The sequence below is a fragment of the Dromiciops gliroides genome, chromosome 5 (genome assembly GCF_019393635.1).
Source record: "Dromiciops gliroides isolate mDroGli1 chromosome 5, mDroGli1.pri, whole genome shotgun sequence".
In the NCBI taxonomy this organism is placed as follows: Eukaryota; Metazoa; Chordata; class Mammalia; order Microbiotheria; family Microbiotheriidae; genus Dromiciops; species Dromiciops gliroides.
This window is the reverse complement of record NC_057865.1, coordinates 61,372,492-61,388,190: the sequence shown is the minus strand read 5'-3', so window position 1 is coordinate 61,388,190 and position 15,699 is coordinate 61,372,492. Positions and strand designations below refer to the sequence as shown.

Sequence of the window (15,699 nt, the reverse complement as noted above, 5' to 3'; positions counted from 1 at the left end):
CTCCCGTGCTTTTATCTTGAACATCTCTGTCAACATACTATCTTTTTAGGGTGGGATTCTCGTCTGTTGGTTTGTTTGCTCATTCTTCCAATCTTCTTCCTGGGCTAGGGGCAGCCTCTGCACACTTCTGGAAGAAAGGTCTGGGCTAGATCACATGCTATTTTCTTGGGGGAATAGAATGTTGTCTTATTCCAGGATCTCAGGGGCAGTCCAGGCTTAGGACCTACAAGTTTTCAGCATTCTCAGAGCAGGTTAGTGCAGGGCAAAGTCTTATTGTTGCCCCCTGGTATGAACTCAGCAACAGTAAACTACCAGTCAGCTGGGAAGCACTGCTGGTTCAGGGTGACAGAACTGTAGATTTCCTTTTTTTTTTTTTTTTTGGTGAGGCAGTTGGGGTTAAGTGACTTGCCTAGGGTCACACAGCTAGTAAATGTGTCTGAGGCCGAATTTGAACTCAGGTCCTTCTGACTCTGGGCCGGTGCTCTATCCACTGCGCCACCTAGATTTCCTTTTGATCTGGAATTCCTATCCTGGTTATTCTTCTGTATGCTTCAGACTGAAATAGAAGCTAAAACTGTGACTCTGCTCCCCTGCACCACTGCTCCCCTGTCTGAACTGCACCACTCCTGCCTGTTTCTGGACCTGCCCCCACTCCTTATCCCAGAATGCCACCCCTGAGCACAGGTCCCCTCCTCATTCTTCCCTGGATCTGTGGCCCAGAACTGGAGAGTGGGTGACAAAGCTGCCAGATGACACCCATTCCTATTGTGGTGCCCAAATATGGGTCTGGAACCTCCTTGTCCTGGTGCATAACCTCTTCCTGGACACTGGAGTGCTGTGTACCTTGGCTTCTGCACAGGCCCCATATCCAGAGTCCATGGGACTCTTGTACCTGTCTTGCAATGCTGACCTGGGCTGGAAAAATGACTCACTTAGGATTTTTTTTTCTTGATTTTTCCCCATCAGCCTTTGGTCTGATGCATACATCTACACAAAGTCTCGAGCTGTTTGAAGGAGGATTTTTTTTTTGGTGGTTGGTGGGCAGAAGCTCACTACTGATTCCTGCTAGTTTGCCATCATGTTTCTGTTTCCTAGGTGGTATTTTTCTTTATGCTATCAGCTCAACCCCCAATTCATTGTGTCCTCCCCTCTCTTCCCCTCCCCCAATTGTTAGCAACTAGTTAACATCCCTGTTCTATGTAACTAATTCACATCAATTAACTTTTTATCCCCCCTTCAGGGCAATGAGGGTTAAGTGATTTGCCCAGGGTCACACAGCTAGTAAGTGTCAAGTGTCTGAGGTTGGATTTGAACTCAGGTCCTCCTGAATTGAAGGCCAGTGCTTTATCCACTGCACCACCTAGCTGCCCCATCAATTAGCTTTAAAATATTTTTTCAACCCAGTATTCTTTTTTAGTTCTTTTAAAAAATATTTTATTTAGCATTTTATTTTTCCAATTAATTACATGTAAAACAATTTTTGATAATTAGCTTTTTAAAGGGCTATTTATTTTAAAGATACGGCAAGAACAGAAACAAAAACATTTTCCTTCAATACCCGAGGAACATACTTTTTTTCCTATGCCACCATGCCACTCTGATCCCTGGGGAGACTCTCCAGGTTGAATGTAGTTTCTATATAGCATGAGTCCCATGTGGTTCTCATCCAAATATAGCAACATTTGTGGATAAGTCAGTTTCTCAGCCATCACCGATTGGAACCCTGAAGCTTTCTCCTGGCTTTTCTGAGCCTCAGTGTTGAACAGACTGGCCACAGAACCTTGCATGGACTCACTCTCCAGACGTCTTGGAGCTCCCATGGTCATAACCATAGAACATATAGCTAGTGCGAGGCAGATCCAGAATTAGAACCCAGATCTCCTGACTCCCAGGGCCGTGCCATCCTTCCACCTCTCCTTTTCCAGTTTTGATTTGTTGCTTTGTCAGTACAATAGGACCTGTGATTTAATTGTTAGGAGAACACCCACCTGCAGATTGTAGCTCATCCCCAACTTAGAGTCTTAAAGGGTTGCCTGAGGTTAAATGACTTGCCCAGCGTCATGCAGCTAGTAAATGTCAGAGAGACGATTCACTCCCAGGTCCTGCTGACTTCAAGCCTGGCACTTTATCCACTGGGCCAAGCTATTTCTCTCATCGTAAATAGAGGTCATCTTGTCATCTTATATTGTAGCGAAAAGGAAATTGTATTATGGGACAAACAGACAGAGGAAAAAAATGCTTTGGAAATTTTAATGTACTGTCCTTTTCATTCACAGCTTTCTTATATTGTTAGAATGCTAATGAAGTGGAAGATTAGCTCCTTCAGAAAATAAAATAACACAAATTAGGCTGTATTATTTCTTTCTGATTGCTTTTTTTTCCCTCTTGGCTTCACAGGAGAAAGCAAACTATCACTGTTAACACACGGTTGTGATGTTAGCTGTCATTTTGTTCAGTGTTTATATTGCAACACTGATTAGTTTGAATAATATAGAGATAGAAGAGTACCAAACACCTGCACCAATTCCAAAGACTTTCTGAAGGGCTTTTACCTTGTACAGATTGTGTTTACACAGGAAGATTTGCTTTGTTGCAGCCAAGCGAACTGGATTTTTGTTGTATGGCAAAAATGCTAACTTTCAAGTCTATGTGCAGATTTTTATATATATATATATATATATATATATATATATATATATATATATATATATATATATGTGTGTGTGTGTATACACACATATATGCATATATGTGCACATATAGCCCAGCATACACATATGTGTTTATACATGTACATATGTTCCCATGTACATATATACACATATATGCATTTATGTCTATGTTCAGCTTGTATCTCAGTTATTAAAGATTAACAATAAGAATCTAAGAAATACTTTCTTCAGAAGCTCATTAGGCTCCTAGGACCATCCATTCAAATCTAGAAAGGACCTTAGAAGTCATCTAGGCCCACCTCCTCATTTCACAGATGAGAAATTTGAAAGGTATCTTTCTACTTTATTTAGAATTATAGTTGGATAGTTCAGTGGTAGATTAAGTTAATATTTTCAATTGGGTTGAAAAAATAGTAATGAAATACCCAAATCTCCAAATACAGCATACCAATTTAAAACAATAAAACAGTATCAAATTCCTTCTCTCCCTTTTTAATTTAGCTGGGAACTATGAGAAAAAAGAATTTAGCAGGTTTTCTTTATCTGATATCAAGCATTTTATGGACTACAATTACAAGTTGAATTCTTGCAATCTTGTTTTGGAATTTTGGGAAAAGTCCATTTAAAAAAAATTCCAACTGCTCTAGATTTCTTATTTGGTCAGATGTGACATTTCTTTGGGGTGTGTGTGCATGTGTGTGTGTGTATGTGTGTGTGTGTGTGTGTACATGCAAGGGAACAAAAAGAGTGTCACTCATTTTGCCTTGGATATATGATTTCACGTAAGCCCCAGATCTTTTTATTTTTAATCAGAACCATAGAGTCTCAGAGACTACATATTCCAAACTGTACCTAAGAATCATACCTCCGAGGACAGGGAATTCATGACATCCCCACTCTACTTGTACAGAAGTTCCATTTGTTAGGAAGTTTTTCCTCATGTTGATCCTCAGTCTGTCTTTTTCCATCTTCTACCTATTGATTCTTGTTCTGATCCATAGGCTAACCTGGGTTGTTCTAATTGCTCTTACACATGATGGATCTTCAAATAGACAAAGAAGGTTTGTCTTCTGAGTCTCCAGGTACCAGGTGACCTACCTCCTCCCACCTAAGGTCGCTTCCCTAAGTTACTGCCCAATTGCCAAGTACCTATTTTCTCTATTGCCATTCCCCCCCACCAAAAAAAAAGCGTGAGACCCAGGGCAATTGCTCCTACAACTTAGGGACCAATGAAACTACTTTCCTCTATTTACTGTCTCTATTAGTTACTCTGAATCTGTTAAAGAATCAACTCATAGGGGCAGCTAGGTGGCACAGTTGATAGAGCACCAGCCATGGAGTCAGGAGGACCTGAGTTCAGATCTGACCTCAGACACTTGACACTTACTAGCTGTGTGACACTGGGCAAGTCACTTAACCCTAATTGGCTTATCAAAAAAAAAAAAAAAGGAATCCACTCATTCCACCTTTTTGAGGGATTCATTATACATCTCCCTCTTTGTATGAGTAAGAGTGTGAAGTGGAGAATTCCTCTCGCTTTCCCACAACTGATATAACAATTCTCTCATAATCAGTTTAATTAAGTTTTTGTTGTTGTTGTTGCTGTTTTAGTGATTGCAAAATGACTTTATTAACTTGGACCTTAGACACTTTAAAACAGAGGTTCTTGCCCTTTTTTATGTCATAGGTCCCTCTATTGACCCCTTCTAAGAATCATGTTTTTTGTTTTTGTTTGTTTGTGGTTGTTGTTGTTGGTTTTTTTGTTTATTTGTTTTTTTCAGGGCATTGGGGGTTAAGTGACTTGCCCAGGGTCACACAACTATTAAGTGTCAAGTGTCTGAGGCTGGATTTGAACTCAGGTCCTCCTGAATCCAGGGCTGGTGTTTTATCCACTGCACCACCAAGTTGCCCCAAGAATCATGTTTTTAAATGCATGAAACAAAATTCAAAGGAAACCAGTTATATTGAGTTATAAAAATGGTGATTCCCAAAATTCCAAACATCATTCACAGAGCCCAGGTTAAGAACCCCTGCTTTAAAATTCTATTATGGGACAGCTAGGTGGCGCACTGGATAAAACACCGTCCCTGGATTCAGGAGGACCTGAGTTCAAATCCGGCCTTAGACACTGACACTTACTAGCTGTGTGACCCTGGGCAAGTCAATTAGCCTTCATTGCTCTGCCCAAAAAAATTCTATTAGATGTGTCTGGTTCAGGAGGAACCATATGTCTCATTGTAATATGTGAGCTTAAGATGCAGTCACTTCAATTCTTCCAGAAGTATCATTAGTAGAAGTAGTGATAACTGCATTTATTGAAATCCTTCTCTTCCATTAAGACTCAGGTGCCACCTCTGCGATGAGGCTTCCCATGAGGCTCCTTTCCTGTCCCCAGCCAAAATCAATCTTTCCCTCCTCAAATTTCCTTTCAGCATTTTGCTCAGATCTCTCCTTTATAATTATCATGGTATACTTGTTATTTTAATTTTTTAATCATATTTAATTTTTTTTCCAATCAGCAAAAACCTGCCTCTCCACTCCAATTGAGAATGAAAGAAAAACAAAACCTTTATTACAAACATGTCATATTTATTTGGATACATCCATTCTTTTCTTCCCGACCCTACCAGTTATACGTCTTAGAGACAGGGAGACATGTCATTTTTTATCTTCATATCCCCAGAGTCCAGTACCTGGAACATAGTTGCTACTTTATAAATGGTTGTTGAATTTCTCTACATTCTGTTTCAACTCCCTCAAAGCCTAAGATAAGCTCCCTTGGAATTTGGAATGCATGGAAGTAGACAGGCATGGATGAGAGGCTGTCTGCATTGTTGGAGGGAGTACCCCCATAGATAGAGCACAGATCTATCAAAAATCAAAATATGAGTACAATATCTCCCTTTTCTCTAGATGTTTTATAACATTCACACAGAGACATCTGCAGTTCATCTTCATTACTGAAGGGGAGGAAAGCCTCATCTTCTTATCAGTGATAGCACATGCTATGACATGCCTTCTTGCATATGACATTGTACTGGGTGCCACCCCAAGCAAGCAGAGGCAAGACAGAAATTGGTCTGTATTATGCAATACTTGATTGCAAATCACCTCATGTATTATTCTTTGATTGTTCCTTATTTATAAGTCTTTCTTCACCAAACAGATTGCAAGCTGGATGAGGACAATTTGTCACACCTTTTAGTTCTTTTGTATTCTGCTTAGCATTTAACTTGGTAGTGGGAAGTAATTGGCTCTCTAAAATAGTCATTTACTAACTGGAAGTTAAATAGAAAATATTTGTCTAGAGTTTGGGAGAAAAGAAGCGATCTTAGTGAAAAAGCAGAAAGATATTCTGATAGTGTTATTTTTCAAGAACTAAAGGGGAACCAATTGAAACATCGACAACAATGGTAAGTTCTATTATATGTTACTTTTATCAATTCATGGCTGGGCACAATGTGGACAAAGGGGCTGTTTGCAGAAATATTTTTTTAAAAATCCTAATTTGGTGACCACACTGATGGTCAGGAGGAGAAAGAAGAGATAGTTAGGACATAAAATGTTCCCCTTTACCATGTCAACATCATTCCCATTAATACAGATCACTGTTTGTCATCATAATAGATTCCCAATCTTAGAGGATAATCTCTCATAAACTGATTTCAAGGCAATCTAAGCATTTATGTGTTTTTGGTTTGGGTTTTTTTTTTTGTTTGCTTTTTGGGTTTTTTTGTGGAGCAATGAGGGTTAAGTGACTTGCCCAGGGTCACACAGCTAGTAAGTGTCAAGTGTCTGAGGCAGGATTTGAACTCAGGTTCTCCTGAATCCAGGACCAGTGCTTTATCTACTGCACCACCTAGCTGCTCCTGCATTTATGTTTTTTAAATATTTTTCTTAGATATAAAAATATCAAAAATACCTTTTAAAAATATTATGTCTGATTTGGGGTCAGTTAGTAAGACAGAGACAAAATGGCATAGTGACTACTGGGCTGGGTTTGGCATCAGGAAAACCTAGGTTCAAATATCACCTCTGATACTGACTAAACAAGCCACTTAACCCACCAATGTTAATGTAACTTCTCAGGACTTTCCTACTAAGTCATATATAAGTTGCTATCTGCATAGGTGTAAGGAAGTTCTCCTACCAGGGTTTCCTCAAACTAAAGAAATCACAGATCCTTCTTGAAAGGGTAAAGTAAAATATTTGGCCAAATTCTAAGGAAAAAAAAATTCAGTGATTGGACTAATTTTCAGGAAGAGAGGGAATAAAGGGATAAGAAGGGAGATGATACAATCTATGGCTCTCTTCTCAACAAAAATTATTCTGCTCTACCAAGTTTCACACAGTTTAAAAGCCATCATGTTCATTTTCCAAATGACTAAAGTTTCATGGATATAATTTATCTTAAGCACTTAAGGGACTTGAAAAAGCAGTTCATGGATGTTTAGGAAACATGTTGTTGAGTCATCATCCTGAATTCTTCCTCGCAGTTGATTTTATTTACCTTCCTTCTAGTTTATGAAGTCGTCTTTTGATATCAGCTAATATCACCATTTATTATCACCTCCACCTATTGTTTCATTGTCTGCTGTTTGCACCTGTCAGTGAACTGACCACATAGAGACCAGTGTGTGTATTCCAGAGAAAGTGGAATGTCAGCAGCTGACAAAACAAAATCATGGTTTAAAGGGGATGGGGGAAAGTACTCGATAGAATGATGTTGAAACTTTAGTTCCAACAGAAGAGCAAACAATATCGTTTGCCTGTGGGTTGGATCTTTTTTTTTTTTTTTAAGAAACCTTTTTGGTCTTTGTAGAAATATCAGTGCTTTAAGGGAGCTTGGATAATTATTTGCTGGAAGATAGATATTGATTTGCTGTAGACGCCACTAGCTATGGCTCAGATATGGTATTAGGCTGGATATGGGAAGAGGGAGAACAAACTTTGAGTTGGTCTACTGTATATCTGATCTGATACAAAGCCCTTTGTAGATGTGAAATCATCCATTTCCAAGCCAGAAAGAGGCATCTTAGAGATCATGTAGTCTAGCCTCATCATTTTATAGATGAGACTTCAGAAGACTGAATTATTTCCCCTGATTACCCTGGAGATCTGTTAGTGATAAAGTTGGGGTGAAGAATTGAGCCTTCTGACTGCTGTACCTTTCAGTTAAACCATGCTACCTCTTAGTAACTCTAAGGCAACTGAGCCTTTCCTGGGGTCTCCAGAACAGCATTTCAAATGTTGTGAGCTCTGCTTTTGAGTCAGGGCATCAACTACTGCTAGAGGGTCTAGGAGCAGGGGAAAAGGCAGGGGTTGGGGTCGAGGGAAGGGGCTTCCTCCTCTCTGGCAAACTCAATTGAGATAGGATCACATCCTTTTTGGTAACTCATGTTGAGATACAGTGATATCCCAAGTTTTTGTTGATCTAAGATGGATCAGATTATTTCCTTCTCAGGGTAGCTAGGTGGTGCAGTGGATAGAGCACCAGCCCTGGATTCAGGAGGATCTGAGTTCAAATCTAGCCTCAGACACTTGACACTTACTAGCTGTGTGACCCTGGGAAAGTCACTTAACCCCAATTGCCTCAAAAAAAGATTATTTTCTTCTCCTCACCCCAGCAAGGTAGGTAGGAATTATGAAAAAATATTTCTAAATTATTATTATTAAAACCCAGCCACTTTCCCTGTATTAACACAGAGAAAGGTGTTAGCCATAGCCTCTTCTGGATATGCAGGCTCAGTATACTGACAATAAATAATCCCACCTCTGTATTTCCTTGAAGCTATGGTGACTTGCTGGTAGTCAAGTGGTGACAAACCAACAACTCATTTACTCTCAATGACTTTATGAGTTTCGAGTCAACAATAGACTCATAGACTTTTAGAACTGGAAAGGATTTTATAGTTCATCTATTCCGATCCTTTCATTTGGCAGATGAAGAAACTAAGACCTAGGGAAATGTTAACTTTTTTTTTTTTGTGGGACAATGGGGGTTAAGTGACTTGCCCAGGGTCACACAGCTAGTAAGTGTCAAATGTCTGAGGCCAGATTTGAACTCAGGTACTCCTGAATCCAGGGTTGGTGCTTTATCCACTGTGCCACCTAGCCGCCCCCTGAAATGTTAACTCTTCCAATCCAATTAGTGGCAGAGCCTAGGCTGGAAATCTCCCGATTTCCAAGCTAGCGTTTTTCCCACTATGCTATAGTTGTTTCCCTTAAAACATAGCCAAGATCATGAGAAGATGCAGAGTAAAATATGCTGCTGAAAGTTGTTGGGTCAAGTCTCTTAACCTGCCATTTTTCTTGTAGCTGAGAGTAACTTCAGGAGATCAGAGCCAGTTCTGTATCTCATTTCTGTAGGAGAGTTGGGTCCTTTGGCGGGGTAGGGGGGGGGGTCACTAAAGTGCTATTTTGTAGGTCTTTAATGATCCTAGGAATCCTCAAATGAATACATTCCCTTAGACCTGCCAATCGAAGGACTGATATCAGAAGAGCCAAGGTGGCAATGTAGGGAGCAAAGAGTGTGCCAAGAAGACAGCTGTTAGGACATAAGAAGGGATAATAAGTCTAATCTGCAGGAGGTAGGAAATCAATCTCAGTGTTCAAGATAGAGCTAGGGGCATTATGACCACAGTCAGGGAGGAAGAGAGTGGTTGAGCTATGAAAGCAAGAAATTACTGCTACTACTGGTAGTTGTGATATAACCATCAGCCCCCTGCCACTCTAAGGCAGCCTAAAGCCTTGGCTGTTGGACTAGTCTTGGTAAATTTGCCTTTATATGTTGCTAGATTTGAGTGTTGATGGGAAGGGAATCTGGTAAGTCAAGTAAGACATTATCCTGGTAGAATTATACAGTTCTGGTATTGAGAAGTCTGGCTTCTTGGGTGGCGTTTACCATAGGTCTGTCTTTGTGTCCCCCTGGGTTGTGGATGTGCTTAGGAAAGCCTGGTTCATTGGGCCATGGGCTAGGTCATGTCACGAAGCAAATTGGTTATCAAGGAAATTCAGGCTAAAGTCTGTCTTGGGCCTGAATTATCAAGCTTTCTCTGCAACTTTGTTCTGTTCATTCAAAACCACAATATTTATCCCGGTTTATTTTTTCTTTTGTCAGTCAAAAATTTGGCAGAAAGATTCTGTGGCATCAGGTTTTATGAAAGAAGGAACACCAGCAGCCAGAGCTGAACAAAGAAGACTGGAGGTATGACTTTCATTGTCATTAGTAACATGGTTGTTTTTATTAGAGATTTCTAGGGAAAGGCAGGTCACTAACTGCACCAAGGGCTAACTTTATGAGTAGAACATTGACCCAAATAATATCCCCTCTCCTCTTTCCAGTTCATTCATAACTCAAATAGTGCCATTAGAGAGTCATTTCTTTGGCTTTTCTCCCCTTTAAAATGAAGATTACTCTAGGAGGAGATAACATAGATGTGAATGTTGAGACCAGATGACAGATGGATAGCCTGTAATTTCCCTGTGAAAAGACCCTAACCCTAACCTCGATATTCTTTACCCCTCTTGTTTCTGGGTAGCTCTTCAGCTTTGTCACTGTGGTTGAGTTAATTAGATTGATTCTTGGTTGGATTAGAAAGAAGATCTAGTATGGAAAGAAGGAGTAGATGGTAAACAAACATTGGAATATCAAGTCAAAAAGCTGAAGAGGATCTTGGAGATACAGAAGAAACACTTAAAATGGTATTGCCCATAATAATAAAAAAACAAAAACAAAAACTTCAATTTTGTTGAATAAGCTATTTAAGCCCTTTCATTTTTTTTTCAGCCTTCAAATTGAATCTGATCAGGAAAGCAAAATGTGGGAAAGGAAATGCTTAATTCTAAGGAACAGGTATAGTATCACATGATGTTGTAGAAACTTCATATTATAAAAATATCACGGGGGCAGCTAGGTGGCACAGTGGATAAAGTACCGGTCCTGGATTCAGGAGGACCTGAGTTCAAATCCGGCCTCAGAAACTTGACAGTTATTAGCTGTGTGACCCTGGGAAGGTCACTTAACCCTCATTGCTCTGAAAAAACAAAAACAAAACCAAATAAAAATAAAAATATTGCATGATCATCTCGTCATTGAATACCATTTGTCCATATAAACTAGTATTCTCTTCCTACAGGAGTGTCTATGGCTTTTGTGTTTGTGAGAGAGGGAATTCACTTTGGAGATCTGCTTGTCTGTATCTCTCTATTTGGGCTATGAAGGATTCAAAACTATTTCCTAAGCGGATCCATTTCCCAGAAGATGGTCCCTATAACATTGAATGAATGTATCCAGAACCCAGGCTCCTAATGTATCAGTATTGTTCTTCTGATACCCAATTTATATCAACAATTAGAAGCAAAACAAAATGCTTCACAATATTATTGAAAACTAGTCATCCTTAGACTTCTCTTCTCCCAAGAAAAGGACCTCATTGTAAGCCTGACTTTACAGATCCTATTTTATACTCATTACTTCCATTGCTGTTCTCTAAACCATCTCATTCTTTCTACCTTAAAATCAAAAGACTAAAACCGGACAAAATAGTCTAAAAAGTCTATACATGATTCCAAGTATAGGAAAAGCTTGGTTTCCCAGGCCTTGAACTATTGTGTTGCTTTTTTAAAAAAAGTGGTATTCACTTATTTTCTACTTCCATTGTACTATGAGCCCCCAATTTTTCTTCTCCATAGGATAGTCATAAAGCTTCATTGTAGAATGAAATATTAATAATAATCTATGCTCCTATACTTACAGAATATCCTACTAACTTGTTCAGTGAATAACAAATTGAATTAGGCTCTCATATGATAAGACCAACATATATTCCATATTCGACATCATGTAGGAAACCCCAGCTTCAAGCCCTACCTCTGACACTTACTTACTGTGTGACCCTGGGAAAATCTCTTAACATCTATCTCAGTGTTACAACAATTCATCGCAACTATGAATTGCAGAACAGATAACTGTCTACATTGGTAGAAGGAGTTCTGCCACTGAAGCTTCCTATTCCAATGAAGTTGCAGGTCTAGAACAAAATAAGGGGAGAAGCTGTTACTAATTGCAACTGATAGGCTAGCATTTTTCTAGTAGTTTTTCTATGGAAGCTACTTTATTAAAACATAGTATAGGGGCAGCTAGGTGGTGCAGTACATAAAGCACCCGCCCTGGATTCAGGAGTACCTGAGTTCAAATCCAGCCTCAGACACTTGACACTTACTAGCTGTGTGACCCTGGGCAAGTCACTTAACCCCTGTTTCCCTGCCCCCCCAAAAAAAGATATTTGGGGGCAGCTAGATGGTGCAGTGGATAGAGCACCGGCCCTGGAGTCAGGAGTACCTGAGTTCAAATCTGGCCTCAGACACTTAACACTTACTAGCTGTGTGACCCTGGGCAAGTCACTTAACCCCAATTGCCTCACTAAAAAACAACAACAACAACAAAAAAAAAACCCATAGTATAACAGTTGATGGTCCGGAATTCAATCTTGGGAGATCTCCTGTGAATCACTCTTTGGCTCAAGCATCCCTTAGACCATCATTCTTTCTTTCAGCTCAGCCCTCACAACCATCAGCTGCGGAAGCAGCTCTTGTGGAGAAGGGTTTGGCCACCCCCACTAACTGCCGTACAGAGGCTGGGCAAGACTGCTTAACTGAAAGAGCAAGCCACCCTGGAGGAGAGAAAGGAGGCAGCACACAGACAGTGAATCCCAGCTCTGTGCTTCCTTGAAGCTATTCAGACTTACTCTTAGACAAATAGTGACAAAAACATGTCCCATTCTGCAATGCTTTTATGAGTCAAAAATAGACCAGTGGAATGTGAGCTCTCTGCACACAGTAGGCATTTAATAAATGCTTTGTTCATTGATTTATTTTCCACTCCAACACACCAATACTCCAATGGATCTGTGACCTCATTAACACGAACACTCCCTTCAGTGAAACAGATCAAGGTGCATGCTGCATGCCTTTTATCCAGGTTTTCCCTGAAGTTTTGTAAATAGGTCCATCTGACATGCTGATGCTCTTCCTCATTCTTTTTCCATCCAGGGTATGACAGTAAAGCACACAGGCTGTCCATTGACTATTCCTTATTCTCAGCACATGAATAGCCCATGTTCTTTTTTTGATCATACATTTCTTTGATGATAGCTTTTTGTTTTTCTGCTTCTCAAGGTTTCTACAGAAGAAATAAAAGGTTCCTCAAATCATTGATAAAAAAAGTTGAAAAACATAGGATCAAGGACAGATCATTGGGCATTACACTAGGGACATTCCTCTATGCTAACTCTGATCTCTTCTTTATCATTATTACAATAAGTCTCTCATTCTCTCCCCCTCTCTTCCTTCCCCCATCCCATAAGGAGGTAACAAGTGACATTTTCAAATACAAGGCAGAAATCCAGATATGGTTTGTCTATGACATCCCCCCATATCTACTACTCCAGTCCTACCAGTGCCCTAAAATGAATTCTTCAGTACCTTTCCTTTTCATTGCTCTTCTTCCTTTCTCTAAGATCCTGAATGCTTTCATTCTGTGCATATAACAAGTTGGAGACACAGTCGTTGAAAGCATCTTTAGCTACTAACAATAGCTCCCCAAAGGGTAGAGAACAAAATTGATAATAATCATAATTCCATCTGCCATTTGGGGCTAGAGGGATGAGATGCATGATAGGCAAGAAACCATCATTATTTTTCTGAGGACAAAGGAGAGTTTTTTCGCCACCTTTGCTCTCATTCCTCTGTCCTCCCTTATTATCTTAGCGTGTCATGTATCTGACTTGACCAAACCACTTTCTTTTTCTATAAAATAGGCAGTTGGAATAAATGTGTTAAGGGGGCAGCTAGGTGGCACAGTGGATAAAACACTAGCTCTGGATTCAGGAGCACCTGAGTTCAAATCTGGCCTCAGATACTTGACACTTCTAGCTGTGTGACCCTGGGCAAGTCACTTAATCCTCATTGCCCTGCAAAAAAAGAAAAAAAAACTGGAATAAGTGTGTTTAGAAGTCCCTCCCAGTCCTGACATTCAGTGAGTCTTCATCCGTTCTGAGAATAATTTACAACTATGAAAAACATAGTTACTAATTCCGCACCTCATTAAGATGGGTATACTTAAAATGAAAGAAATTATCAAATAACATTCTAAATCAAACTCTTTCCTTCACTTTCAGCCTGCATGCCCTCAAGGATGAGATGTTTACCAGACAGTCATTTGTTCGCCAGTTTATAACGCTTTCTGACACATCCTTCAATTATTATGTATGTACATATCGTTTTAGATACTTTTTGTCCCTTTCGAATGCTGTTGTTGGTATCTTTCTGTCATGCTACTTCTCAAGTGGGTTCTTTCCATGGGCATTCATGGGATGCCTATGGATATAGAAAAACCTCAGTTGCAGTTAACCTGCTTGTCCTTCTCTCTGAAGGGAGAAAGGAGTGGAGGGATACCCTGATACCAAGACATTAGAAAGTAGGAAAACCAGAGGCAACTCAAAGAGGAAACACAATTAAGCATGTCTCCCTCATAATACATCCTAAATTTTTGAGATCATAAAGTTGAAAGCTTGAAAGTGTGGAAGTTTGCTCAGTCAATTTCTATTTTTTCCCTTTTTAAAAAAATTTTTTTTGTGGGGTGATAAGGGTTAAGTGATTTGTCCAGGGTCACACAGCTAGTAAGCATCAAATATCTGAGGTCAAATTTGAACTCAGGACCTCCTGAATCCAGGGCCAGTACTTTATCCACTGTGCCACCTAGCTGCCCCCTGCTCAGTCAATTTCAATCAAATAGTCAATCCAGAAACATTCAAGTCATGGGACATAGGATCATAGAAGGGACCTTTGAATTCATCTGGTCCAGCACCCACAGTTTACAGTTTAGAAAACTGAGGCCCATAGAGATTAAATGGCTTGCCCCAAATCACACAGGTCATAAGGAACAGAATTCGAACCTAGTACCCCTGACTCTGGTATTCTTGATACACCATACTGCCTCCTCTGTGTGAGGTGTGTTCCTATTCCTCACAAGAAAATGGAGGTGATGGAGTTTATCCCAGTGGAACAAAAGTTTTCCAAATTTTCACCATGCTAGAGAGGCTTTAATGGCAACCTTGCTTTATAAGAACCAGGGAATTATTTGCCACAGCAGTCCATTAAAATTCGCCTCTCTTTCTACAGTGACCATAGCAAAGTGGCAGAAAAAAGGGAGCAAGATGGCACTAAATAAAAATCACGCATTTGGCACAGTGCCTTGCACATACAACACACGTAATAATTAATCTCTGACTTGACTGTTGACAAACATTTCCTTGGCTGTTGGTTCTCTAAATGTGAGGTCTTTGTCCGGTGAATGGCATAGAGGAAGTGAGTCATATCAGTCTTGACAGCATTCTCACTGTAAATGAAATCACTAGACTGACAGGAACGTGTACCTACACACATAATAGACTCATAGAGTTAGAACTAGAAGAGATATTAGAGTTCGTCTAAAGAACATCTAGCTGAGACCTAGAGCGACTTGCTCTAGGTCACCCAGGTCACCTCATTGAAAGGAATTTCAAATCCAGGTCCTTTGACTCTAAATGGAACCCTCTCACAGATTCTCCATTGGAGAGGCAAATACAGGATTGGGTGGAACTGATTGGAAAAGACCCTGTTGTTGGGAAAGATTGAAGAAAAAAGAAAAAAGAGATGGCAGAGGATGAGATGGATAGATAATGTCATGGAAGCCATTCACGTGAGCTTGGACAGACTTTAGTAGGTGGTAGAGAATAGAAGGGCCTGGAGTGCCGCTGTCCATGAGGTCACAAAGAGTTGGACACAACTGAATGACTGAACAAGAGATCAGTGGTGTCGCACTTAAATAGAAATGGAGGCCACTGATCCTTACATCAGGATACCCGTGGACCACATATTGACTTAGTCTTAAAATGCATTAATATTGGGGCAGCTAGGTGGCGCAGTGGATAAAGCATGGGTCCTGGATTCAGGAGGACCTGAGTTCAAATTTGACCTCAGACAC

The 15,699-nt window shown here is 40.1% G+C and overlaps 1 protein-coding gene across 1 annotated transcript in view; it reads left to right on the top strand.

Annotated features, from left to right (window-relative positions):
* Positions 1 to 15,699, top strand: part of C5H10orf67 (chromosome 5 C10orf67 homolog) — a 105,557-nt gene that overhangs the window by 66,854 nt on the left and 23,004 nt on the right. Inside the window, exons 11-14 of the mRNA XM_043967512.1 lie at positions 9,793 to 9,879; positions 10,270 to 10,376; positions 10,462 to 10,527; positions 13,853 to 13,940. Of these exons, the coding sequence (XP_043823447.1) occupies positions 9,793 to 9,879; positions 10,270 to 10,376; positions 10,462 to 10,527; positions 13,853 to 13,940 (348 nt within the window). The remainder of the gene's footprint in view (positions 1 to 9,792; positions 9,880 to 10,269; positions 10,377 to 10,461; positions 10,528 to 13,852; positions 13,941 to 15,699) is intronic.